Genomic DNA, 27,862 nt, shown 5'->3' on the forward strand with positions numbered 1-27,862 from the left:
TGCCCAAGAAAGACCATAGCATTTCCATTGCACAAGAGACCCAGAAAAGCCACAGACCCAGAGGGTGACTTTGAAAGGCCTGGGCCAAGGGAAGTGGGGTTCTCCATCAGCTTCTGTGGGGGAGCTTCTGAGTTCCTCTCAGTCTCGTCTGAGATGGGCACGACACGACCGATGACCAGCTTTCTGTTCCTGCTGACTGCAGGCTGGTCTGTGACGCAGCCCGAGGATGCGCTTCCCTCCAGGGCTTGCTTTTCCCCTTGCGCCACATAGCTCCCCTGGCACAGCCCTGCTTCCAGGCCGCCAGTTCTCACCGGCTGGCTCCTACCCAGGCCCCCACAGCCTCGATTGCTCCATTCCCAGCTCCCACTTACTGGGTTACCCACAAACTCAGTGTACCCCAAACTGAACTCTGCCTTGTGCTCCGTTCTCCTTCTGGCCTCCCTGCAGCTGATGCCTCCTTCCACCCGAGCCACCCCCCTGTAGTCGGCATTCCTGGCTTCCTCCCCTAACCTCAGCCTCCTCGGAGTCCCACAATGACGTGCCACCTGCGGCTCAGATGTGTCCAAAGGCCTGGCCCTCCTCTTGCCCCCAGCACTCAGTGTGGACAGTCCTCCTCACCTGGCCTCCTGCACCCCTCCTCGAGGCTCCAATACATTGCTCAACACAGCCTGGAACTCCGGTGAACATGAATGTCTTAAAACACAGCTCTAGGTCACCCTTCTGTTCAGAAACCTCAACACTCACTGCAGAGCCTGGAGAATTGGTCCACAATCCCTAACAGAGTACTCAAGGCCTTACTTGAGCCTCTTCAGCCCAACTCCCTCAAGGGAGGCCCAGGTTCTCCACCTGCAGCAGCTACTTCCTGCTACCACATCTCCCCCAGCATCCCTGCTGCCAGGAGCCCTTCCTATTGCTCTGCTGGTGACAACCTGTGCTTAGGGTGTCCTCACAACTTTGTCTCCTCCGTGAAGGCTTCGGTGACCCCAACCTGTCAGGCACTTCCTGGAGGACAGGGACGAGCTGCTCATTGTCCCTGCATCTTCCACATGCTGAGCTCCTCACGACCACACACATTAATGACACAGCAAGTGACACACCGGCTCTCCACAAACACTTGTTGAGTTGAATGGGAAAAGCTTTCCCCTGACCAACTCTTATCTGATGTCACCATCCCTTGTCATCGAGGGCCACCTAGTGCTGGAGTCTGTGGCCATCCTTCCCAGCTCAGAGTGACAACTAGGTCCCACTGTTTTTCTGCTCCAAGGTATGGAGGCTGAGCCATTGCTACCTGACACCAGGTGTCATTGGAGACATTTAAACATCTATCAAAGTACCACAGAGGTGGCAGGGAATATAGACACCCCTAGACAGATGTCCTCCCCTTACACATGGAGCAACTGAAGTCCAGAGAAGCCCCGTGATCTGACCAAGGCCACACGGATAGTCAGAAGCAGCACCTGTGCTTTTCAAAGCAGGTCTTTTACTATGTGGTGTTGGCTATTAACCCTTCATATAAAATCAAGTCGTATTTTGTGGACAGATTTAATCTTTAAACATTCAATAAATGCCTCTTATAAAGTCTTTTCTGAACAGACCCGTCGCTGAGGGTCTCACCCCGGTTCCAATCCCTGCTGAAATCAGACGCTGCACACTGGGGGGATCATGGCAACACCCCAATTAGCAGCAAATTAAAATCTACGGAGAAAGCCACACTCCCCATGGATGGTCATTCGCCACTAGGGGCGCAAATAACCTTGGCTATTTGTGACCATTTGGAAAGCATCTTAGTAAGTCAAGGAATGAAGACCGTGGGGCCACCCAGATGCTCTGGAAGGGAGTGTGACTCTTAGCCTGTGGGGGACAACTCCCATCCTCGCCTAGCTTCCTCCACGCCTGGAGGGCATGGTGGTGTCCTTTAACTCAAACCGGCCCTTGAGGGGGACTTGGTGCTACAGGGGAACTGCAGGAGGAGCAGCCACAGCCCCTGAGGGCCTGGGAATGAAGACAGTGGGAGACCTGGAGATATTCTGACTGCAGATCAGACATGTCCTTGACCACGAGGCCGGTCTCATCAAGGGCAGGGCAGGGTACGCAATTGTGCTACAGGGAGACGGTCTGAAGGGGTGTCACAGAGAGGCCAACTTAAGCATAACATGAGAGAGACTTGCTAAGAAGAAGGATGCCTGAAGATTCAGGCTGGCCTGTCTCTGTGAAAAAGTGCACGTGCAGTCCCTGGAAGTGTCTTAGCAAGAAGCTCAACCACCAGCCGTCAAAGATGCTACGGATGATGGGATTCAGGCCTCAGGGATACATTCTAGCCCTAAGATTCTGGGGTCTCTTCTACAAAGCCAGATAAAATTCTTTGTAATTTTTTTTCTAGATTTTAGCTATTTAGGAATGATTGTTTTATGTCGTTTAATACAATTCAAAATGATTTCCATTCTTTCCAGAGAGGGACAGCTTTAGTTTAGCACTTGGGTGGTTGAAAAACCTTCCACATACTCCAGCATCCTGGCTTCCCCACCTGTCATAGTGTCAAATATCTCATGTCAATGCCTGAGCATTTAATGGAATAAATACCAAATGCCTATTCTCATTTATATATTTTTTCTTATTGGTTCATAATGGTTATGTACTCAAATGGGAAGAAATTGGCATTGAACACAATATATATCTCTTTGTTGCTGCTTCTAGAATAACTGCTAACCAATATTTGGGTAAAATTAGCCTGTGAGATATTAACAACCCTCATTTTATGTCCCTATCCTGCCTCTGTAGCAGATGCATGCAGGTACCCAGGCTTGCCCTCTCCCTGGCATCATAATCTCTAAAAATTGTATACAGCACTTTGATTTGATAGTAAAGAGATAACCATCTTGGACAAGCTGATTGCAAAACAAATCTCATACTTGAGCTCAAGAAGCAATCATGCTCTGCCGGGTCATATTCAAATGCTATTTCCAATTTGCACCTGTCTTCAAAATAAGATCCAAAGCCCTTGAACTGTGAAAGGTTTACGAGGTTTAAAAAAAAAAATGATGTCAGTCACTATTGAAATAGTTCCTCTATGTGGTCATCCCAACAGTTGGAGTAAACAACTACCATTTCTGTAACGCAAAAGCAATGGGATCACCCAAGAGGAAAGCCAAGATACTAGTTGACATTCTAGAAGGTGGATGTGCCAGGGCCTTAGCCTGCCAAGAATCTCAGTTGTATTTCAGGACCTGATCGCCTCTCTACAACGTTGCTCAGGAATCGCAATAAACAATGCTGAGAAGACTCTGCACCCCTCAGACGATAAGCTTCCACTGCAAGACACTTTATTATTAAAAGGGAGACATTTTGCTTCCCATAACCATCCCTGGGCCGGTAACAAGGATGCCCCTGAAAGAGGACAGATAGCAGATGGGACCAACAGGAAAACACAATCAGGACTCATAAGCTTTGGGTCTAAATAAAGCACTGTCTGCAATCTGAGGGTTAAGTTAGGGCAGACACACACAGAGTATCTATTTATTGATAAAGAAGAAAAGAGAAAGAAGGCAGGCAGGGGAGAAGCAGAGAGAGGTGATGGCTTCTGGCATGTCCCAGCTCCTGGGAGCATAACCATTATCTGCTGAAGATTAAAAGAAAGGTTGGTCCCACACATGCCCCTCTGTCCTTAGCTAGCCCACTCACAACAGGAACACCTCAAAGACGAAGGAGTGTGGCCCCCATAATGCCGAGCTAAAGCTGGAAATGGGTGCCAATGAACAGAGAGCAGGAGAAAAGTAAAGCCTGAGGGGGCTGAGCCTGTGGCTGTGTGGAGGCCGGGGGCGGAGGCTGGCACTGCGGTAAAGGCTCTCCTACCAGACGTCCGAGTGAGTGGTGAAGACGCCATCCTTGAGGGACTCGGGAGACATCCAGCGCACGGGCAGCAAGCCCTTCCCGCCTTTCCGGTAGTAGTCCGTCTCGTAGATATCTCGAGTCATACCGAAATCTGCAAGGCGGGGAGAAGGCACAGAGTTTTGCTGCCGGAGCTGGTACCGCTACTGCCACAGCGGAGGGCCCCACACCCCCCACGTTCAAGGTGAGACACCCGCACACCCCACTTTAAGGAGGTCAAATATCAGGGCTTGCAATCTTATGAGGCAGACACAGTAAGGGGTGGTTAGTCCCATGATGAGCAAACACCAAAACATCTCTTAATACAATCATAATCTGAATTCCTTAAGAAGTTAATTTCCTTATTGCAATTAAAATGAAAGGCAGTTTACAAATTATCAAGTCCCACAATTTATCAGGAAAACATGCAGTACTGTGTAGACCAAGGGTCCTTTAAACATGGGTTTTAAAACCTGATAAGAAAGTGTACACTCTTATTTACTTGGTAGCATTGCCTCATTCACAAAGGAAAGTAAATAGTTTCACTGCTCATAAGGGATAAAATATTCAGAGTAACAATGCACAATGACAAAAGTACATAGTAAGATGCCTAAGAGATGCTATTTGCTAGTCCCTGAAGCTACTACTTAATATTGTTTTTCAACATAATACTCCCATTCAGTTTTGAAAATTTCTTCCATTTTCCATGTCTCCAAAAGATGTCACATAATTAAGTTTGATAGCAGGCTTGCTTTATAATCCTAAATTATTGCTTCTTTGTCAGGTTTTGATTTTCCACTCAATCATACAACCTTTTTTCACATGGACTCTTCTGTTCTCCTTCCCAGGAGAAAGGGCTGCTCTACTTTTTACAATTCATTCATTTCTCTAGCTCATGCCACAAAGAGGTAAGGCTACAAAGCAAACACAGAGAACAAAGATCCTTGGACGTTAACCAACATAATTTACTTCTACTATGCTGAGGGCCATCGAACTGCCTCTGGTAAAATCACTTGATCATATTTGTAATCCATGAGACGATGGATACTGGGAAAACATCCTGAACCCTCGTGAAAAATAAAAATAAAGTGCCAAAGTCTTATCTGTGAATTAATCCAGTGACATGCAAATGAGAGGATTTTGCCTTTACTTTCACAAGAAAGTAAAGGAAAGATAAAGTAAAGAAAGAAAGGAAAGAAAAGAAGAAATCCTAGAAAAAAACACATAAACTACCTCTTCCAAAGCACAAAAGGAAAATGTTAACTTCTAGAAAGAAAAACCACTATTACAAAGAAAATATCACTATAAATATACCACATGGTTCGACAACAAATATAATCCTCGCTGATGTGGATTTAAAATGGAAATTGGCACAAAAAAAGGTCTCTCCTACTGTAATGAAACGTGGGAAGAAACTGAGTTCCCAGCATGTGCTAGGAAGGGGTGGAAGGAGGATGTGGACAGGGACCAGTGCTCACCAAGGCCCTGCCCTGGGCCAGGTGCTTGGTTCTTTCCTGCACTGAGTCCCTCCCACAATCCTGTGGTATCTGTTACGTCATCACCCCTATTTCAGAGGTGAAGAAACTGAGGTTCACAGACTTAAGGCACCAGCCCAAGTCTCTCGTCCATACATAGGAGAATTGGGACTTAAGCTTAGGCCCACCTGGCTCTCCCATCTCTGCGCTCTCCCCTGGGCTGGGGAAGGTGAGCCAGCTGGCATTTCCAAGGGGACAATCTGAGTCCCTGCAGAGATGTGAGGAGAAGGGAAGGGAAGGAGAAGCAAGCAGGGGGCACCAAGGAAGCCCTGCTAGGGACAAGGGTGCTATTCCCTGGGAACGCTGGGCCAGGACAGCTGTCAGGACCCCTCCACTGGGTTTGAAGGGGTACCACAGGTGATGGTGCCTCAAAGGGCCCCACCTGGGGACAAACTGGGGGAATCCTGGGTCATTCTGGTGACTGAGGGATGTCTGCTCTATAATATGTCTCCATTTCAGTACAAAGGAAAAATAAAGACACTCACCCCTACCCTGGAAACCATTCTAGAGGGAATCCTCCCTGTTCACTAAAAGGCCAAAACATTGCACTCAGAAATCATTGCTAAAGGAAAAAACACACATATATTTCTAAAGGAAGGTGAACACTTCCAGACAACATGGTTCAAGAGCTAGACAAAGAGGTCTATTTTAAGTAGTTTTCTTTGGACGTTAAGTTTCCTCTGCAGTTTCTCAGGATAAACATTTGCATTTTTCTGAACTATCATCATGTCATAGTGGGAAGATGAGGGTCCTGGTAAAAGCAGGTGGTTTCCTAAGCAGCCCTAATGTTATGTGTGTTTTTCTTAGGCAGATTACAAGACCAAAGTGAAAACACAAACCTAAAGGCTGAAGTGAGTTTCTAACCAGAGCTCAGAAATTCAATCTGAACCTTGTTTCTGGAATTACAGTGGGTGGTAGCAACAAGGTATCAGGACAATGAGTGGCATGGGCACGTGGTTAAGAGACTGGCCAGCTTCAGGTATGAAACCCACTGAGCAGTGATGGTCCCTCACCTGCGGGACCACCATGCCTGTTGCTGTCACTGATCCTGCTCTGTGTAGCGCCTTTGCCTCACCTCCCCAAAAACAACGTGGAGCCCTGCGGGGCAGGGAAAATGCTCCTTGTAAGCTAGGATAATCGGAGGGATAACTGGCATTTGGATTGTGACTTTAATTCCCAAGTCAAAATCACCTGAGGACATTGTCTCCATTATTTCTGTAACCAATGCTGATAAGTTTTCTGCCAAGATATGCCTCAAATGCCAAGCGCTGATCTCAGGGGCCATGGCTACTACCTGGACCACCATGTCCATGTGCTGTAAGAATCAGAGCCAGCCCAGCCAGGTTTGTGATTGACCATCAACTGGAGACAATCACATTACTCATAACAGCAAGTCTTTGCACTCAAGGGACACATTAGAAAACCTCTCCAGGGGCAGGCTAATGCCAACGAGGTCATCCAAAACACCTCTGAGTTTAGTTCTTGTTCAGGTCTGGAAAGCTAAAGACACACCTCCGATTTTGACTGTGAAATCTTCAGCCACCATGCAGTTCCGGGCAGCAAGGTCTCTGTGGACAAACTTGTTGGCGTTGAGGTACGCCATGCCATCTGCAATCTCTCCAGCCATTTGGATCATCTTGCTTAGACTTGGAGGTGCTAGGACTGGATTATTCTGTTGGAGATGTAAAAAAAAAAAAAAAACAAAAAAACAAAAAAACAAAAAAAAAACCAAAAATAACTCACGTGAGAATTTAGGAATTTTTTTTCCACCCCAACTTCTTTCAGGATTTGCAAACCCATCTTTGTTCAATCTGAGCACCACAGGTCATTGTGCTAAGAAATCAGGACTTGCTCAGATGGAACATTTATTATGGAGAGTATGGCATCTACCTGGTGGTAAAGTCATGCACCTGCTCCCTAACCACATGACACACTGCTGCCCAGGAAAAGCCACTTAGCACTTCCTGGACCAGCAATTCCTATTTGGGGTATGCAAAAATTATATAAAGTAAAACAAAAGCAATTTTTGATATTGAAGATTCTTGGTTACTCAAATTCCTATTAGTTTATATGTTCCTTTTATTTCTATAATCAAAGTACAGGTAAAAGGATGGAGAGCACATTAAAAGGCTGTGTGGAAATAGGCAAATGTATTTTCCAAATGGACAGTGTATGTTTTATTTCCCACATAAGCACTGTCACCAATTATTTAATCTTTTCCTTTCTATTCAACTTTCTCCTAAAGTACAAAAATACTAGGACTAATTTTTTCAACTCACGATGTGGCATTCATTGGACTGTACTTTCTGTGGGTTGAGAAAAACAAGCACCTGACAAGTGACATCCAGCTGAAGCTTATCTTGGAGGGGGCCAATATAAAAAATGGTGACAAGTAACATGAATAAACATCTCCTCTTTGCAGAGGAAGGCAACATACTTGCTTTGGAATTGAAAAGAATTACCCCCCAATAGTAATAAATCCATTTGAGAAAAAGTCTTATGTAAGACATATGCCCAAGTCTCTCCAGTGCAAAAACCAATCACTACCCCATAGATTAGATGCTTTTATCTTTTGCATATAAATAATACGACAGATTATTTACCTTGGCTTCCCTGACTGTAACACATCTCCTGCGACACTACACAGCCATCTTGCTCTGACAGGTCCTACATGTGACCGCCTAGCTCAAACCCTGTGGGCCACGGGACAAGCATGGCTGGGCTCCCACCTGGGCTCCCCTACGTGGGGATCACAGGGTGTCACTGCTGGAGCACCTAGGAGGTCCTAGTTTCCAATGACGGTCAGTATCTAGAAGCAGCATAAAATCAACTCCCCGTTCCTCTGGGGGAGCTCCCTACACTCAAGGACACACACGTTTCAATTCTTAAGAAGCTATCAAGGCCGTCTCTGGTGACTTACAAATACTCATCGCTCAGTTATCTGTGAAATCGACATTGGGTCGCTGGGGGTAAGCCGAAGCCACCACTTTCTTTCACATAGCCATCCTCTTTAGACACGCTTTTTCTCCTTAGGAAAAAATGTTTTCCATGACATTTCCTTTTAACAACTCTTCAGAACTTTCAGTATGCTGGGAAATGTGCCGGTGAAATATGAAGTCTATGCTTGTAACCCTCAAGTACTGGAGTATGAAGTACAGGTGGTTACTGTGAAGTGGTCATTCATAATTAATGTGGAAAACATAATCAACAAAAGGAACTTAACTTTAAGCACGGAGAGAGAGGGCTGGCATTTTGTCAGTTCATGGGGTCACATCGCCATTCTTTCATTTATCTTAGAGAGCAGAAATCTTTTTTTTTTTTTTTTTTTTTTTTTTTGGAGACAGAGTCTCACTTTGTTGCCCAGGCTAGAGTGAGTGCTGTGGCATCAGCCTAGCTCACAGCAACCTCAAACTCCTGGGCTCAAGCAATCCTATTGCCTCAGCCTCCCAAGTAGCTGTTACTACAGGCATGCGCCACCATGCCCAGCTAATTTTTTTTCCTCTCAATATATATTAGTTGGCCAATTAATTTCTTTCTATTTATAGTAGAGATGGGGTCTTGCTGTTGCTCAGGCTGGTTTCGAACTCCTGACCTTGAGCAATCCGCCCGCCTCGGCCTCCCAGAGTGCTAGCTAGGATTACAGGCATGAGCCACCGTGCCGGGCCTGAAATCTTTAATCTGGTTAGAGCTATTTAAGACAAACACACACATGCAGCTATACTTGGTGAGGTCAATACATGAATCTTAGCTAGGGGTCGGGCAAGTAGAATATAATGAATCTGTAGGAGCAGCACACACATTTCCATGTTTGACTTAGAAAATATTTAAATCTTACAAATCTACAGGGGAATTTTAGCTCTGAAAAGGACTTCAGTAATCTTTCTGCCTAACCCTCTTATTTTACCCAAGAGGAAACTGAGGCCCATAAACCTGCAGTGGCTGCCTGAGGATAGCAGGAAGCCAGTGGCAGAGCCAGCACTAACAGCAAGTGTCCTGAACTTTTACTCTATGCCTGAAATGGGGGACGGAGGAAGTGAGTTTCGTACTTTACAGAGGTGCCTAGAATGATGCTGGCAAGAAACATTCTGCCACATCTCTAGTCACCGGTTTCATCAAGGTTTTCTCCTTCATTCTGGCCTGTGTATTAAAGGGAGCCAGGAAAAGGCACTGACCCCCAGGGGTGCTGGGGACCAAGGCTGGGCACAACAGGGGTGGGGTGGGGTGTTGTAAGTCACTCCCTGTCCCGCCTCAGTCCACACTTGGCCTTGTGGCTCTTGCAGAACCCCAAACACTATGTGCTGTAAATAAATGAAGTCATAGGTGAACAGGTGCTTGGAACTAAAATTAAGGAACAGCCACTTGGGAGATGATTAAGTTGCAGATTAAAAAAATAAAAATAAAAAATTAAGCCTAAACAGGGAATGGCAAAAGAAATTCAAAAGGGGCACAGAAAGTTACTGCGTCTAAGGAATATAAACAGACACACTGCTTACCCCACAGGTAGCAAAGTCAGGGTCAAAGTGAGGACTTCAGACCCACCAAGGCAGCCAAAGAAAAAGGCAGTTGTTGCTGGTTCTATCCCAGCATTTATCTCTCAGTTTATTCTTAGACTCACTTACTCATAAGTCACGCCTGCATGTTAAAAAGCTGGCTTGTGGGTTAGTACTACAGAAGGCGAGACACTACGGTGACTAATGAAAAATCACATAGGATTTTAGCAGGCTTAGGATTTGAAGCTCATGACCCAAATCTAAATTTTTAGTAGACTAAGCAGAGATCGGGCAGCTGAGGTGAGTATCATTCAAAAGTGCGAGCAAGACACTGAATCAAGAGCAAGCCTGAACCGTGGATGCAGAGTTTGAGAAATCCAGCTTCCAGGTCTCCAAGGCACAGGCTGCTGACGGCACAAGGGAAGGGCTGTGGGGGGAGGGGGGCTTGTGACCGAGCAGACGTCTGGTGCATAGAGCTGGGCGGGAAATCGCCTCAGAGACTCCCCAGATGCAAGGGCAGGAATCAGTCAGCCTGACACAGATCTTTAACGCACATTTATCGAAGGAGTGCCCGCCACAGACAGCCCTGAGCAGCATGCATGCTGGGCCTGGGATGAAAAGCCACACACAGTGGGTGAGAGGGACACACTCCAACAGCAACACAATAGGGGTGGAGGACACACGTGCTAGAAGAGTCAAACGCACTGAGAAGTCAGCTGAGGAGGTGGTTACCCCTGGCGAGGGGCGGGCAAGCCTCGGGGAGGGAGCACACCAGTGTGGACCGGCAGGAGGATATGAGACGTGGGGAGGGACTGGGGGCGGAGGGAACACAGGAACAGAGGCATAGCGGCGTTCACGCACCAGGGGATCTGAGGAACGGCTAGCTCCTCTCACAAAGATCGAGGTCTTCCTCTAGCTGGGGAAATCCTTTACAGAAAGGACCTAGCACTGAGCATGCAGCAAGACCCACGCCATGCGGGGAGTTTCTAAAGGAAAGAGAACAGGCAAGGTCACGTGCGAAGTCGGTGAAAATCAAAACTGACCTCCATTTCTGGCCTCAGAGACCTGAGGTAACTTTTGAGGTCACCCCGTGTCATCAGCTCCATGATGACCAGCGTTGGCTGGCCCTGGGACACCACGCCGAGCAACCGCACCTGGGGGACATCAAGAGAGAAAGATTCAGAGCGGGAGGTGGCCCTCGCCGCTGCCCGCACCGTCCAGAGCTGTCTGTGTGGTGCCGGGGGCCCCATCCCAACCTGCCCGAGCACGGCGGTCTGCAGGGGACAGTGAGTCACTGTCCAGGAGACAGAGGGGGGACACCAAACCCACAGCGTGGCCAGGAACACACCGGGGGCTTGTGGGACACTTCCTCCCTGTGTTGGATTCTGGCTTTTCCAGGACCTTCTCTTACCACGTGGTGGCAGTTGAACTCCTTCATCACGGAAGCCTCGTTGAGAAACTCAATCCTTTCACGCATGCTCGCGGCCTCGTTCACGGTTTTTATGGCCACCCTGGTTTCGGGTTCATCTTTAACCACGCCCTTGGCAACTCCCTCGTAGACCATCCCAAACGACCCCTGCCCGAGCTCTCGGCTCATGGTGATCTTCTCTCGAGCTACCTCCCACTCGTCAGGAACGTACACTGGAGAAGAAGAAACCGGAAGTGAAACAGGTATGGAAACGAGCCCTTAGACAGAACCTGTTCTTTGGGGAACTCTGAGCCAAAGAACACAAGATGCCACCTCCTATAACCCACAAAGGAAAATACCAGGAGACAGGGGCATGGCTTGCTCTAAACTCTTTCCACCTGCTATGGATTTGAGTAAGACAACCATACGGTCAGGCACTGGTATTTCAACCCTTTTTGGATTTCAAGATAATTCAAGTATACTAACAGCATATAAGGACCAGAAGGAAGCAAAGAAGCCTAGGATAGGAAAGAAAGCAGTAGTTCCTTTTATTGTTTCTCATCATTTAAAAAAAATTCCATTATCTGATAAAAGCAAATTAACCACAGGAGAAAGAGAAACTGAATGAAATGGGCTAGCAGATTCTAGGAGGTTTGGATGTTCACCTATCTTCATCAACAGGTTAAAATGCAAATCACAAAGACAGGAGAGTAGGAGGAAGAGGGAAGAGTTTTTCTTCGGGATCAGGAAAAAGGTTAGTGGTGTAAGAGGTGATAATGTCTCATGTGATGTCCTACTTCGCAGGTGACTCCAAGAGAGGTGTCAGGGTCCTCAACACTGACCCCCGGCCCGTGCTGTCTAACACAGCAGCTAGTCCCTATGTGGCTACCAAACACCTGAATGTCACTAGTCCAATTTGAGACATGCTGTAAGTATAAAATACACACTGGATTTCAAAGACTTAGTTAAAAAAAAAAAAGCCAAATATTTCAATAACTTCTACACTGATTACGTGTTACAACTGATAATATTTTGGATATAATGGGTTATAGAAAACATTAGGATGTATCTCACCTGTTTCTTTTTGCTTTTCAGAACTATGGCTACCAGAAAATGTAAGGTTCCATATGTGAATTGGATTGCATTTCTATTGGTAGGACTGCTCTGGTGTAGACAAAGTGTCTCCCAGGCCTGCCTTTGACCATCAGGCCTCTAAATGAGCTGCACAAACCACTGAGCTCTGGGACCAAGGGAGACCAGTGGTGTCCAGGGTGGAGAGGGCAGCTGGGGCAGCTGATGAGCAGAGTTGGCTCCCAGGGCTCTGTGAACTCAGGGCGTCTCCACTACAGGGTAATGAGTTAGGAGGGGCACATGGTAAATACTGAGCCTCAATGTTTCTTTTTCCAGCTTCTGTGTCTGTTTAGATTCGATCTGGTTTGAGGAAATAAATAAATAATTCTACACAGGAGAGAAGATGAAACAAAGAGAAGGGAAGAAAACAAAAAGGGTCAGAAAGAAAGAAAACCAAACCAGAGGCTCCCTTCTATACCACCAATGGGTAGGACAAAAATGAAAATAAAATCAACCTATTCCATAAGAGGTTTCAATCATAACCGTATTCTTCTAATGCCATGTGCTGAGGTCCCTGCCTGAAGGGGAGCTGTCAGCAGGCTCTACTACGTGTTGACTGGCAGGAAGGCGGTCCAGGTTCAGAAATGCAGAGGGACTAGGAAGTGAGGACTGGGCCTGTCTTTGCTTTTATGCATCCAGATGCTCATCTGGGGTCTGAGGCTGGATGTGAGAGCAGCAGTGGGCTGACAACTGTACTCTGACATCCCCATGTCCCAAGTATCGACTTTTAAGTGATGTCTCAAAGGAAAAATGTTTATTATAAATTAGGCACAGGAGACACCACCAATTTACACCACTGAGTAGTGTCCAGTATGGACTTTATTAATCATCTTGAGTTTTCTGTCATGCACACTTTTTGTATTTCATGCTACGTATGTGTTTAAGAATTTCAGAAACGGAACTCTACTGTCAGCTGGCTTAGATGGCTTGCATCCCTGAAGAAGAGGCTGCCGCTTGCTTAGGAGAGTAACTATGCAAGACAACCCCGGAGATAAGACTCTTCTCAATGCCCTTCAGAAAGTATAAAGACTCACTGTCTCTATTCATTTATCTCTGAGAATCCAGGCTTGCTTTTAATCAGAATTAACTATGTAGCATGCCATAAAACACGGAGTTAAAACCAATCACATCTATTCCTTGGGAGGTCCCAGAAGTCAACACCCTCAATCCTTTTCTTTAAATGCAACCCATCAGCTCTGACTTTTACCAGCAGTCCTGAGCTCCACCAGCCACGAGAGCGGTTTATGTGCACAATGTTATCAGCACTTTCCTGTAGGGGATATTCAATGTACTCTGGAGAGCAGTGACATGCAGATTAGCTTTGGGAGAGAGAAATTTTAAAGCACTTTTGAACTGCAATGTCATTTTGTCACCCCTTAAAAAACCTGGCTATATGGTGCTTGTCGAAAGACCAAATAAATTAAGTTCAAATGAGGTGACAGTGTTCCCACCTGTTGGCCTAGGTGACAATGAATGTGTTTTTGTTTTGTTTTAATGAAGAACCAAGACATATTATGAATGCATTCTGGAAGGACACAAAATTTGAATTTAAGTCACCACTAGAGTCACCATTTATTGTGTTAATGCTTTTTCTAAACTTCCCGGGCACTTCATAGTTAAAAGCTACAAATGTCAACCTTAAGTGCTTTATTTCAAAGCAGAGTAGATTCCCTGGTATAGCTGTATTCCACACTCACAGACAGGGGAAGTGGCCTTGTATTGTCCCTATCTATTATATGTGATGACTACCCTGATTTTTTTTAATGGTATTATTTACAAAAATAAATGCATATCTGTCTCTTGGTTTTTTGCTTTTTGTTTTTTTAAGAGATAGGGTCTTGCTACATTGCCCAGGCCAGCCTCAAACTCCTGGATGCAAGCAATCCTCCCACCTCAGTCTCCCAAGTATCCAGGACTATGGACATGTGATACCATGTCTCCCTTTTTTTTAGGGAAAGACCCCCTCCACAAGTAACAACTCTTGTAAGTGTGGTTACGCATCCTTCCAGAATGTTCTCTATGCCTTAAACACACACACGAAGATATATGTGTATATACATGACTATTAATAAAACTTCGTGAAAACTTTATGAAGAATAATGTCCGTACTATTCTGCACATGATTCCCATTCAGAGGAGGCTGCTTTTGGTTGGCTTTACTATAAATACAACTCAACTAGAAATGAGTAAAGAAACCATAGTAAAACCTTACACATTTATGCAGTGCTTTTTACTTATCAAGGTATTTTCTTATGTTTCCTCATCTGATCCGGATAATCAATTACAATAACCATGGCTCTTTATCCCCTATCTCCCCGCACCTCTACTTTCACTCCCCCTGAAGCAAGACGGCAGCAACTGCTGTTTCTGAACACACCACCCAACTTCATGCACCAACCGGGCCCAGCCCCTCCTTTGGGCCAGCTTCCTTGCCTGCCGGGGAAACCTCACAGGCCTTTCCATGGCGACTGAATTCTCATCCTGACTTCTTAACTGTCTAGCTATGTGAGCCCGAGAAGTTTCTGCTTGGAGCTCATTTCCTCACCTACAGATGGGCAATGAGAAAACCCGCTCTGCAGGGGTGCAAGGAGCAAATGGAATGGTGTTTGTAAAAGACCCTACAAAGTGTCAGTTAATGGTACAAATATGACTGGGATTGATGACCAACCCCGACCACATCTGATTTACTCAAAAGGTTTGGATATGAGCATACTAGGAAGAAAAAAGCTAAAAAGGAAAAAAAGCAAATAACCATTGAGTATGACCCAGCTTCCAAGTCAGACCTTCCCAGACACTTAACTAAATGTCCCTCATTAGTTGCTGGCAAAAGTAAAGTGAATGAGCCACGAGGGTACGACCCCAGTCAGGAGGAAATGACAGAAAAATTCCAAGATAAAAAGAGCAGAGAAGCCACACGTGGTCAAAGACAATTATAACGATACGATACTCAAACTGAAACAAGTTTAAAAGGACTGTTTTGGCAGCTGCATCTAACTAGATGTTAACAATTAAAAAGCTTTCTTCATTCTAGCATAAAATTTCAAGCAATTAAAGAAATTGATTACTGTGCTGGCCACATTCATCTCTGAAGCCTGTTTTTCCTTGGGGCACCCCACACAGTCCCAGAAGTTTTGACATAGTCACTGAACTGCTAAAAATTTTGATTAATTAAAAAAAAGGAAATATTAATGAAGACAGATTCAAGGCCAAAGACAGCTCAAAGTAAGGCGAGCCTCTTCCCTTTCCCTAATTAGCGACGCTCCTGGAAGCTCCCGACCCGCCTCCCCCGCGACCCGGCAGTGTGTGCGGCCGGCCGGCGCCCTTACCATCAGCCGCGCTGAAGTACTCGGGGTTCACAGAAGCATACAGCACTCCGTTCCCCAGCCTGCTGTTATTTCTGTCAAGAAAGATAAAACTGAGGTTAACAAAACTCCATCTCCACACACTTGTGTAGACACATCTTCATCTTTGTTATAACAGCCTCGTTTGTTCTGTTTCCGGAAGTGTCAGGAGGAGGCGTGGTACAGCTTACTGCTCACACAGCTCTGTCTGCACTCCCCGTCCAGGCCCGGGTGGGCCAGCAGACACCTGCTGACACCTCTTCTGGCTTCCGCAGCGCCTCACACTAGAGCTTTTGAAGAAATGTTTGTTTCTTTACTTCATTGGAACTAATTTAATAAAAAGGCTGAGCTGACTGGGCGGGCCAAGACACCAAGTCTGGAGAAGCCTGCAGGAGCGGCAGTCCCTATCTGTGCGGCAGAACAGCCCTCGAGGGGAAGATCTGTGCTATCAAAAAACATTTTTTTGGTGGTTGTTAAAATCATCAGAAAATGTTCTCTTTTCCTGTCAAGAACATCTGACTGGAAAATCAGGCCTTCCAATCCATAAAATATTTCCTCAAAATCCTCAAAAAGGCTACCTTCACACACATTCAAATCATCAAACCACTCAGCCACAAAAAGTGCTGTAACTTTGCACAAGTCACTGACCTCTTTCTGTGGAAGACGTACAACATTATCACCAAGCCTCCCACGATCAGCAGGACGGCCACGGGCAGGGCAATGATCAGATGGATGAAATTTTCATATCCTGCTGCAGCAACGGGGGAGGAAATGATACAATATCATTAGGTGAACAATCTGTTCACTTCGGTTTTTGCTTTTTATTTATTTATTTATATGAGACAGAGTCTCACTGTTGTCCCAGCTGGAGTACTGTGGGGTCAGCCTAGCTCACAGCAACCTCAAACTCCTGGGCTCAAGCGATCCTTCTGCCTAAGCCTCCCCAATAGCTGGGACTACTGGCATGTGCCACCATGCTTGGCTAATTTTTTCTATTTTTGGTAGAGACGGGGTCTCACTCTTGCTCAGGCTGGTCTCGAACTCCTAAGCTCAAACGATCCGCCCGCCTCGGCATCCCAGAGTGCTAGGATCATAGGCAGGAGCCACTGTGCCTGGCCCTCACTTCAGTCTTTAAATTCAGTTGAAAGTATGGAAGAAAAAAAATACAAAACAATCCCTGACTATTTCTTTACTCCTCTGCCATGTAGTAGGAATTCCTGAAGGTAAATGGTTCTCAGAAATAACAGAGCAAACAAACTGAATTATTTGAAAAAAGATTAAATTAGTGCAAACTGAGCTGGATATTCAACTTTTCCAGTACAGTATATTCTGATGTAACAGATAGATGGGTAGACTCAAGGAAAACAATCTTTGCACGCAGTTTAATGACTATTAGAGAAAATGCATACATTTGCTAAAAGTAAAAATGAATAAGATTCTTATCCAAGCCATGCCGACTCTTATCTGTCTTAAGGTAGTTCCACAGACAATTTAAAATAAACGAGCGCGTACAAAAACAACTGGATGGCACCCCTTGCCAACTCTGCTCTAAATGCTCCGCAAGCATTTGAGCCCCGTCACACCTGTGAGACCACAGGGTCTGCTGCAGTACTCACCACCAGGGACAGGCCCTGGGCTGCGCACCAGGACATGGACCCACACCCTGGAACATTCTGCGGCATGTGGGAAATCAGCGTCAATAGGTAGCATGACAACTAGGAGAGTGGACTGCACATATGACAAGGATGCCGAGAAGAAGGGTGAAGAGGGAAGGGAGGCTCAAGGGGAGCTCCCTAATAGCAGGCTCCTTTTGCCTGAGTCTTGCAGAAGAAAGATACGCTTTCCTTGGGGGGAAATGGCTTTCCTAGCAGAGAAATGGCTCGGAAATAATCCTGGAGAGAAGTCAGGGCTGGCTCATGAGGGGCCTTCTCCAAGCTGAGCAGTTTCAACTTCGTTCTACAGATTAAAAGGAGTCAGCAAAACCTCTCAGGCTCAGCAGTGAACTGATGAGATGTGCACACGACGGAGAGGGCTGTGCCGAGGACAGACTGGAGGGCCTGGCAATAGAGAGGAGCCACTGCTCTGTCTTGGAGAGTGGGGGAACACCCCATACTCCCTGGGAATGCTCTGCATTCCCCAGTTCACACTTTGCAAAGAATTCACTGCTACTTTTCTATAAATCCTTCCTGCACCCACAGCTCATACTATTCCCACAGTGCCAGCAACCTGGGGGCCGACCTGTGGCAGTGCCGGTGGCAGGGGTGGGGGTGGGGGGGCTGGATTCCAGAGATGTCCAAGTGGCAGAATCCGTGAGACTTTGGTTGGAATAAAAACCAGGTGGCTGGAGAGAAAGCAGAGTGAGGGATGCCTGTGAGGTTCCTGGCTGGGTGATGAGTGGATTATGAGGCCATACTGACTGAGATAAGGAACGCAGGAGAGGAGAGGTGTTTTGAGGGCAGCAACTATGATTTTGGTTTTTGGCACAAGGAGCTTGAAGTAGCCATGGGACACCCAAGTAGAGATGTGTATATGGAAATGGGCTAAGAACTCACTGGGGACCAGGTTACACTGATCATAAATTGCCCATCAATGATTATTTTGCCACTAAAAACTAGTACTATGATTATTCTTTATAGACTATTAAAGCTATTTTTAATTTTAAAATTAAAGATATTTTTTATCACAGATGAAAGATATTTTTATTGATATTCTATTACTTGAAATCGATGCAGGCTCTTGTATTTTCTAATTCCTAAAAATACTCGCAAGTTACCATTGCCAGGGGGGAAGCTAGCAGATTCTTCATTTTTTTCCCCTGAGGCCTGTTTCTTCTATTTGTATCACTTATACTACTGGTCAGGTTGTACTGTGTTCTTTTCGAGTTTCACATTTCAACAGGGACATGGAGAAATTGAAACACATCCAGAGAAGAACAAAATGATTAAATGGCTAGAAAATTGGCGTAAGAGACCGGGCTACAAGAAAAAGCCAAAAGACCTGAGATTATTTCATCTGGAGAAGAGAAGTCTGAAGGGTAATTTAATAGCATTCAAGCACAGGAAAGAGTTCCTACAAGGAGAGCAATTGCCAGGAAGCTTCCAAAGCTTCCATCTCCTCTGAGGATTAAACAAGAAGAAATGAGACCAAACTGTAGCAGGAGAAAGTCTTCTCTGACATAAGGAGAAACTCTGCAGCAGTAAAGCTAGCATGCGGATCCAATTTCCAAGTAGTATATGCCAACTTCTGCTGGCAAAATCCCATCAGAGGGACTCCGGGATGTCCCACTAGCCGGCACTCATGGGGTTAAAGATGGAGCAGCACAGGCAGACATGAACACGTCTCCCAAAACAAGCCAAGTTCACCCAACCCCAGGAGCCAAGGCTACTGTATCAAAGACCACAGACCCCCAAATTAGGCTCTGTTCTAGGGGATGGAGGGAGGGGAGAGGGGGACGGAAAGAGAAAGCTTTGGGTAGAGAAATAAAGCAAGCCACTGCTTTGGAGAGGGTTACAGGAGTACTGTGAATATTCTAGAACTGGCGAGGTGGCACAGGCTGACTGGTAAGACTAGGTTAAGTGAACTAAATGGGAGAATTCAGACTATTTTAATTGACAGAATTATCTGCCTAAGCCTCCATTTATCCCTAAAACTTGAACCCAGGCACAGTGCCAGTAACAAAAAATGTTGGCTCAAGGTTTGCAATCCTATTTGCCCCATCCTTCTTTTGCTACCTATCAGTATGAGGATTTTCAGATATCACACATAGCTAGGAATATCCGGTGCTAACCAGATGGACTACTGTAGTCCTTGTTTTTCTAAAACATCTTAATTAATTTTAATTGACAAATAAAAATGGCATATATTTATCACGTGCAACAGTTGTTTTTAAAATGTGTATACATTGTGGAATGGCTCCACTGAGCTAATTAACATACGCACTACCTCATGTACTTACCATTTTTGGGGGTGAGAACACTTAAAACTTCTCTCTTAGCAATTTTTAAGAATACTTTATTATTAAAGTATAGTCACCACGTTTATAAAAGATCTCTTGAACTTATTCCTGCTATCTAACTGAAATGTTTCCTCCTTTGACCAACATCTCCCCGAATCCCCACCCACCCCAATCCCCAGGAACCACCATTCTACTCTTGACTTCTATGAGCTCAACTTTTTTAGATTCCACATATAAGTGAGATCATGTGGTATTTGTCTTTTTGTGCCTGACTTATTTCACCTAACCTAATGTCCTCCAGGTTCATCCATGTTGCAAATGACAGGTTTTCCCTCTTTTATAAGGCTGAAAGTATTCCACTGTGTATATATACCACATTTTCTTTATCCACTCATCTGCTGATGGACATTAGGTTGACTCCACATCTTGGCTATTGTGAATAAGGCTGCAATTAACATGGGCGTGCAGATATCTCTTCCACATACTGATTTCATTTCCTTTGGATATATGCCTGGAAGTGGGATTGCTGGATGTGCTCAGTGCTTGTTTTAGACTCCAGGACATGAGGAATGTGGATACCAGAAAGTACTACGACTAAGCAGGGCTATAGTGCTATTTTAGGTGGGGAGCAATCAATAAGGAATGGTGTTATTCCAAGTTTGATCCCATTACATGAACATGAAATAATCCAACACATTGGGTTTCTAATAAGAATAGAAAGTTAATATGGAAATAATTTCACCAAACAAAATTTTAAATTTTGGGGGTCAAACACCAAGCATGTGGCCCTTGTTGTGCTTATGTATTTTATAAAATTCAGTTTTAAAATCTGAAATCATCACAAATAATAGCCTAAGAGTTATTTTGTCAGTGGTTGGAGCATAAACTCTCACTAGTTAATCTCTGCACCCAACAGTGAGCGCTGTGTGCTTTCAATGTATGTTGGGGCTTTCAGAGTGTGGGTGTATTTTAACAAGGGGCAGTTAAGCAGAGCCGAGTGCCTCAGCCTGGCATGTTGTCACAGAGATTCCTGCCCTGGAGCAGGCTGGACCAGATGAACTCTCAGGTTTTGTTCACCCCTTAGGATTCCAAGCCCTAAATCTAAGTCTCAACCAGCTTTACAGATTAGGAAGGCAGTAGAAAAGTCAATTCAATGCTTTGTCAAATAGTTTTGAACATAAGCCAAGTTGAAAACAAAGGTCTCCTCTGGCTCTTCAATGGTTATATCACCTCAAAAGAGGGGACTCCTACCCTCTCCCTGGCCTGTCATATGACATGAGATAGGGACCCAAAGCTCAGTATCTCCCCAGCCCAAACTCCCAGACACGGTTGTGTGACCCTTCTGAGAACTGGCCAACTCTGTTCTAACAGAAAATCAGAAATAAGAGAGCCATAGCACTCCCAGCTTCCCAAATCCTGGCCCAACCTACTTTCAGTTTTACCATGCTACCCCCTCCGTAAGTCTTACTTTTAGCCTGGACATAGAAGAACACAGGGTCTGTCCACGACCCATTCCCAGAGAGAGAGGTGGCCTGAATCCGGGCTGTATAGTTCCCTGGGTTTAGCCGGTTCAGCTTGGCCCCTCCATACTTTCTGTACTCCTGTCTGGACACACATTCCCGTTGATCCTGGGGGAAAGAAAACATAGATGTCAACTTGCCAAAAACACAGGAGAAATCTGGGACCTGCCAGCAAAACTCACTGCACGGTGGCTCCAGGTGTCTACTCTCTGACCCCTCATCTAGCAATGACCCCGACTGTCAACAATGGGGAAGAAACCAAGTCTTAAGAGATTTGTCCTCAAGTAGCTTTAAGCATACCCAAAAGTTTTAATCAAACATTTCTGAAACCCAGGAGAACTCCAGAAGGATCAATAGTTATTATGACCAATCTGGCCAATGCCATAGGTCATTTTCTACAATGAAAGTTTCTTGGGGGTGAGATGTAGCTCAGCCCCTTGCATGCTGCAGAGTACTTCTCAGAATGTGGAGGTGGTAGAAAGACCCAAGTCCTCACTGACTCAGCACCTTCTTTTATCGTTTTGAATCTTAAGCTAACCGGGAAGTAACCTGTATGATCATATAACACAAGCTAACCTAACCTAACACAAGCTATCAACTTTGGTGGAAATATAGGCAGACACAGGCCACGGCTCCAGTCTTACCTCGACTTGTGATCCATATTTTATTTCATACATTAGAATCAATCCATTGGGATTCTCAGGTTCTGGCCACTTTAAAAAGATGGAGTTTTCAGGCCTCGGCTCCCATGTCACTGGCCCAGGAATGTCATCTGCTCCTTCTGTATGATTTAAACAAGCAACAAAGTTGGATTCAAGTCTCCAGGGAGGGAGACCAACACTGGGCTGACCTGAGAATAACCCATTGATTTGTGAGTGCAGGCCCGTGGACAGTGACCACGTAGGCTCCCCCTGAGCCGGCTGCTCTCAACAGCAAGTTTCAAAACTGGACCAACCTGATGATTTGCATGTCTCAAGGTGCCACAGGATCCTCCCTACTCCCCACCAGAAAAGCCTACTGCCAAGCATAGTAGGGAAATCTTGGCAACCTAAGTTAACTTTCTTTTTCTATTCTGCTTCCAACACTTGAAAAAAGAAAACTGTGTGCGGGCATAGCACACGAGCAGGTTGTAAAGGTGCTGAATGAGCAGCAACAGCAGCACACAGGGCCCCTGGCCTGTGACAGGGCCCCTCCACAGCTCGTGTCTACACACAAGCAGCTGCAATTTTTATACTGGCATGAAGCATAGCCCCAAGCCCGGACTGTGAAGAGGCTGGTGCTGAGAGAGTAAGCTTTCCCTGCCAGCATTAACTCCTTTAGCTGCTAGTTGACCTTGTAGTGGCTGCTCTCTTGCTTTTGCTTCCTAAAGCGGTAAGCAAAGTGGTGAGCAAAAGTCCTATAGGAAGTTGCCAGCTGGGAAAAGAACTGAGGGCTCAGTTGGTCTATGTCTCTCCTAGAAAGGCTGGGGAAACTGAGGCATGGGAAGCTGTTGGCTGAACCAAGGTGTATTGCGTGTCAGTGTCAGAACGGTGCACAGGAGGGCCCACTCCCTAGACTCCAATCACCCCCATGCTCTTTCTGCTACCTGGTGCCTCTTGCAAGAATGACAACTGGGCAGTTCACCCACTTCAAAGATGGGTGAATGGCTGTCTGAGCGACAGGCAGTGTCTAACTTACAAGGGAAAGCTAAAGACCAAACGTGTAGGACCAGAGGCTACGCAAGGAGATAACTTGAGAAGCAATGGTTACTCTGAATCAAGGCAGCTAACTGGGAATGTCACTGAATCTGTGAAAACTCAGGAGGGAGCAGCCTAATTTACCTGCACAGGTAAATGGGCTGGGGCCATAGGAATGCACAATATGAACCAAGAAGCAGGAGGAGTGTAGACCTGGCAGGGAGCTACCTGCTCTCAGTATTTTCTAAGGAGAGACCATGCTGGGAGTGACATCACTAGGACAGCACGGGCTCTGCTCCCCAGGTGGCTGGTCTACCAGGCTGCCTACCAATGATCACACATTGTTTAGCAGGCAGACCTTGGGACTAAGAGTCATGGCCCTAGATGTCAGACCCCACGTCTACAAAACATGGTCTTCTCCACTAGGCTTTTAGTGAATCAGTAATGGGGCTAGCTGGATCACACCGTACCTGCGGGCATAGTTCTTGCAAAGACAAAGTTGGAGGCGCTGCAGCCCAGCTTCTCAGCCTCATGGTTGCAGCTGTGGATGTCGATGCGGTACAATGTAAAAGGCCGGAGGTTAGAAATGACAGTCCTCTCCTTGTTATCTACTCTGCTCTCAAAGAAAGGGTACTCTGTCTCAAGCTCTTCTGGATCTGTGATATTGTAGGTGTCCATTGCCGTGGTGTTCCTGCTTCGGCTGGACATGGTGGTGTTGGCCACTTGCATGACGTCTCTCCGCTTCCTTTCAGGTCTGCAAGGAAGAGACAAAGTTGCATTGTAAGTGCTTCTACCTCTTTCATCCTTTTTTATAACTAGGGTAAGAGTAACGGAAAAGAAAAATGTTAACCTTGGAATAAAAAGAGCTATTCAGCCCCCTTGGATAAGACTCAACAAATAATATGGGGATCTCCTTCCTTATTTATTTATTTTGAGACAGGGTCTTACTCTCTTGCCCAGGCTGGAGTGCAGGGGCATCAGCAGAGCTCACTGCAACCTCACACTCCTGGGTTCAAGCCATCCTCCTGCCTCAGCCTCCCGAGTAGCTAGGACTGACCACAGGAAAATCCCAAGGAAACAAGAATGCCCAGAAAACAGGAAGTGCCTCGGTCTCGTTCGTGCAGGGAGAGCAGCAGCAGAAGTGCCGCTGGGAAGGAGGTGCCCCAGAAGCCATATGCAGGCTCAGCTGACGCTCAGCTGGCTCCTTGCTGGTCCCTAGGCCAAAACCCGGAAGGAGATGGCAGCGTGCTTGGGGAAAGGGCCTCTGCTCCCCAATCTGCTGAGCCCACGGATTCTCCCGAGAAAAACATAGTCCTTCTTTGTGCAGTGGCACGCAGGGCCCCACCCAAGGCATAATAAACTCCCCAACACAGACATGCTCATCCCAACAGGCAGAGGTCCACAAGGACAGGATGACCGTGTGTGTTTGCTTTCGCAACACTGGGGGAGGAAGGGTTGGGAAATGAGGCTGATAATCCACCATCTTCACACCCTGCAAACCAGCCAGTGAGCCAGCGAGTCAGCCAGCCAATCATCCTTCCCGGATGGGAAGAACACAGGAAACCACATTTATTACTAGGGAGATCTTTTTCAACGTATTATCAACAAACTTCCTGCTTTCCCTTCAAAATCAACACAGCACACACTTGTGTCTATAAGTAAGAAGTTGCTTAGGTTTGATGCACTGCAAAATATTAATAATATTGTGTTAAACCCTCCTCTCCCAGCCTACCGACATGTAACTGGGATTATACCATTAAGTATGTGCAATAGTTTACTTGTTTATAAACACCACACTTCAGAGACTGTATAGCTGTTACTGCAGACACCAAGTCAAGGACTGGGGGAGGGAGGCAATGCAGAACAGGATCTGGGAGACAGGAATGGATAAGCACAATGGCCTCTACGTAATTCTTTGTAAACAGCCACGTTTCCAAATGGTGTGGTCAGCAGTAAACATTACTGTCAACTCTGCCCACTCCACCACAATACAGCCTATTCCTGCTGGAAAGCCTCTGACTTCCCAACATCTGTCAACATTTCAGCCAGTTAAACCAAACTACCAAGCCAGGCTATTGAAGAAATAAAGACAGCAGTCAATGAAAGGCACTTAACACCAAGTACTGACTTCAGAAACCAACTTTATAAACTCTAGCTTCCATTCTACTTCAAAACACACAGGATTCAGCAGATAATAAGTAAGGAATAAAATCTGACTTAGCTGGTTTTAACCCACAAATAAATTGTTCTTAGAATGAATTGAAAGAAATCTAAATCGTTTTTGGACAATTGAGTGATAAAACAGAAAGCCAGCCTTTATGATTCAGTCATTCTGTCATCTGGACACCCCTTTACCTGAACTATCAGAACTCAGTAGGAGGAAAAAGCAAATAAACATTGTTCTCAGTTTTGTAGCCTCTCACCATGAACAAAATATGAGATTAACATACATTTATGAGAAGAAATAATCACAAGTCAGACTTGTCTTAGGAGAGAAAAAGGACTGAGGGATGGATGAATGCGTCCATTGAGCAGAACCTGGCACAGAGGAAACTTATTTCAAACCCAACAAAATGAACGCTGTGCGTTCATAACATCTGTGTCAACCACAGCTATCTCATTTAGTCTTTTGTTCCCCATTTGATAAGAAAAAGGTATTGTCTCTTAACTACAGCTGAAAGCTGGGAGCCTTTTAGCAAAATCTTTCCAAATCCTTGACTCACAAGCTGAACCTCTGGCAGGCTGGTGGGATAAGACACCAACGTAACCAACAGCCTTTGATGGAGAATAAAACTTCCTGCCCAGCCTACCTGGGACACTCTAAAGTCATCCTTTCCTGTGGCAACAGGAGCTGCCACCAGCTGAGCCTCTGCCAGCCGGCCGGGGTGGAGCGGGCCGTGTGGAGAAGCAACGCAATGAAGGGAAGCGCGTCCGCGCGTGTGAACGCAGGGCCACGTCCCAAACTAATTCTTGATTAATTGGGACTCTGGAGAGGTCCCTGAACCTGAGTCCCAGTTTTCAAACATATCTGTGCTCTTTCCAGTCCTCAAACTTTCCAATTCTAGGAACCGCATGTGATACAAACATGTCATGGAAATGGAAGGAGCAATGAACACTGAACCATGGGGCTGACCCCTGAGCAGTGCCCTTACAATCCACCCGCAGATGGAAGACGCCCGGCAGGGCAGGGCAGGAGAGCCGGTGGGCTCTCGGGCTACCCTAGCAGCTCTGGGGCTGTTACTGCGAGAGAGGAAAGGAAGGGAGGAGAAAGGAAAGGAAGGGAGGAAAGCTACCAGGCAACAAGAGTTTAATTCTCAAGAGGAAATAGGACATCCAGTTCTGAAAGGTTTTATTCCCTACTTTACTGATTTTTCAAAGTAAGGTGGCTATCTTTAACCACTTTGCAAATATCAAGAAAGTCACTTGGCAGGAAGTAAAAAAATCAGTTTAAAAATCATATGTTGTTACAAGCTAAGAAAGCAGCCAGTGGGCCCCAGGGCTGGGGAGGGGAAGAGAACACACGTGGACAGGGATGGGGGTACAATGCTGACCTAGCCAGCTCCTCAGCCAGGTTTTTAGGCACGGCCACTACGTCGCGCCCCACAGTCGCTGACTTACAAACTACCTGGTGGAGAGAAAAGGAACAGGATCCCCCTGAGCAGTGGGTTATGTGAACTGAAAATTCAAATGACACTGGTACCTGGGCACGAAGATGGAGTTGTGCAGGAAATTCTCGAAGACTTTGCGGTACTCAGCCTCCTCCTTCTCGGCCTGCTTCTCGGCTTCGGTCTTGGGACAAGCACAGCAAGGCCCCTTCTCTCCACCACACACTTCGGTCCTGGGATTCTCTGTCACCTCTTCGATGTCAATGGTGCCATCGGCGTACTTCCTGATGGGAATTTTGTCTTCTCGGAAAAGAGAAGCCAAGATGAGAGAGGGAAGGAAAGCCACCATACATGCTTGTGGGGAAAAAGCGTAGCTGTCAGCACCTTTAACCGGGAAGATAGCCGGATTCCAACGAAGGGCTACACTGCTACCTGATGCGTAACATCGAGGCTCAAACAGCAGGAATGCAGGGGTACCCCCTGTCCAGGCTGCCGCCAGCACCCTTACCTTTGGAGCAGTAATTGTGCCGGTAAAGGTAGCTGTCCTGAGGCTGCCGCTGCCACCGCACGATGTAGTAACTCAAGTTCCCGTTGGGCAGAGAGGGGGGGTTCCACTTCACGATTAGCTGAGAAGAGGAGTTTGATGCTGAAAGTACGTCCAGGGGAATGGAAGGAACTGGAAAAGGGAAAAAAAACCATTTTAGAAAACAGAACAAATCCAAGATCTAGGCTATCTATCGGATACTCAATGCAAACCGACAGGAAGCTGCTTGTTTGACCTGGATTAGAAAATAACAAGGATAAATGAAATGCAAAGTGAAAACCGAACCTTGTTTTGAAATAGTATTACTTTAAATGCCAACATTTCCCTTTCTGATAGCTGCTCTCCGGTAATCTCTGTGAAAACAAAAACATCACTGAGTTGCAAATGGAAAAAGGTGGTGAGGGCACAGCCAGGGTTGGAAGAGACAACGTAAAACCTACAGCTAATTCAAACACCAGATATTTCTCATTTCTTACAACTGCCACTCTCCAAAGCTGGAGTTTTGACTCCAGCAGTTTCAACAAATGGCAAAACTGGCTGACTTGGATTGCATCTGCGATTTTTAATCTCTCATAAAAATGGCAAGAAGCCCAAACAAAAGACAGAAGTGAAAAGGGGGCTGGAGAGTGTGTGTACGAGACAGCGTGTCACGCCCACATGTAAGAGAGACGGGGGAAAGGCAACGCCAAGAGCATGGAAACCCACCATTTCTATGATTGTACTTCAGTAGAACGACTGAGACATGACTCTCAAAGGTGGTCTAAAAATACAAACACAGGGAAGCCCTGATCTC

At 46.0% G+C, this 27,862-nt stretch overlaps 1 protein-coding gene across 3 annotated transcripts in view; it reads right to left on the minus strand.

The window, feature by feature from the left end:
• Window positions 1-27,862, minus strand: part of IGF1R (insulin like growth factor 1 receptor) — a 291,232-nt gene that overhangs the window by 16,819 nt on the left and 246,551 nt on the right. For 2 of the 3 annotated variants that reach the window (XM_012764522.2, XM_076004800.1), the window contains exons 9-19: window positions 27,034-27,201; window positions 26,621-26,825; window positions 23,391-23,674; window positions 21,889-22,025; window positions 21,193-21,352; window positions 16,418-16,520; window positions 15,755-15,825; window positions 11,301-11,530; window positions 10,933-11,043; window positions 6,912-7,071; window positions 3,850-3,979 (exon numbers count right to left, since the gene is read on the minus strand). In XM_012764522.2, coding sequence (XP_012619976.1) covers window positions 3,850-3,979; window positions 6,912-7,071; window positions 10,933-11,043; window positions 11,301-11,530; window positions 15,755-15,825; window positions 16,418-16,520; window positions 21,193-21,352; window positions 21,889-22,025; window positions 23,391-23,674; window positions 26,621-26,825; window positions 27,034-27,201 — 1,759 coding nt within the window. The remainder of the gene's footprint in view (window positions 1-3,849; window positions 3,980-6,911; window positions 7,072-10,932; window positions 11,044-11,300; window positions 11,531-15,754; window positions 15,826-16,417; window positions 16,521-21,192; window positions 21,353-21,888; window positions 22,026-23,390; window positions 23,675-26,620; window positions 26,826-27,033; window positions 27,202-27,862) is intronic. The other variant, XM_012764524.2, reaches the window with a different exon arrangement.

This window comes from Microcebus murinus, chromosome 7, assembly GCF_040939455.1.
Source record: "Microcebus murinus isolate Inina chromosome 7, M.murinus_Inina_mat1.0, whole genome shotgun sequence".
NCBI classification, from domain to species: domain Eukaryota; kingdom Metazoa; phylum Chordata; class Mammalia; order Primates; family Cheirogaleidae; genus Microcebus; species Microcebus murinus.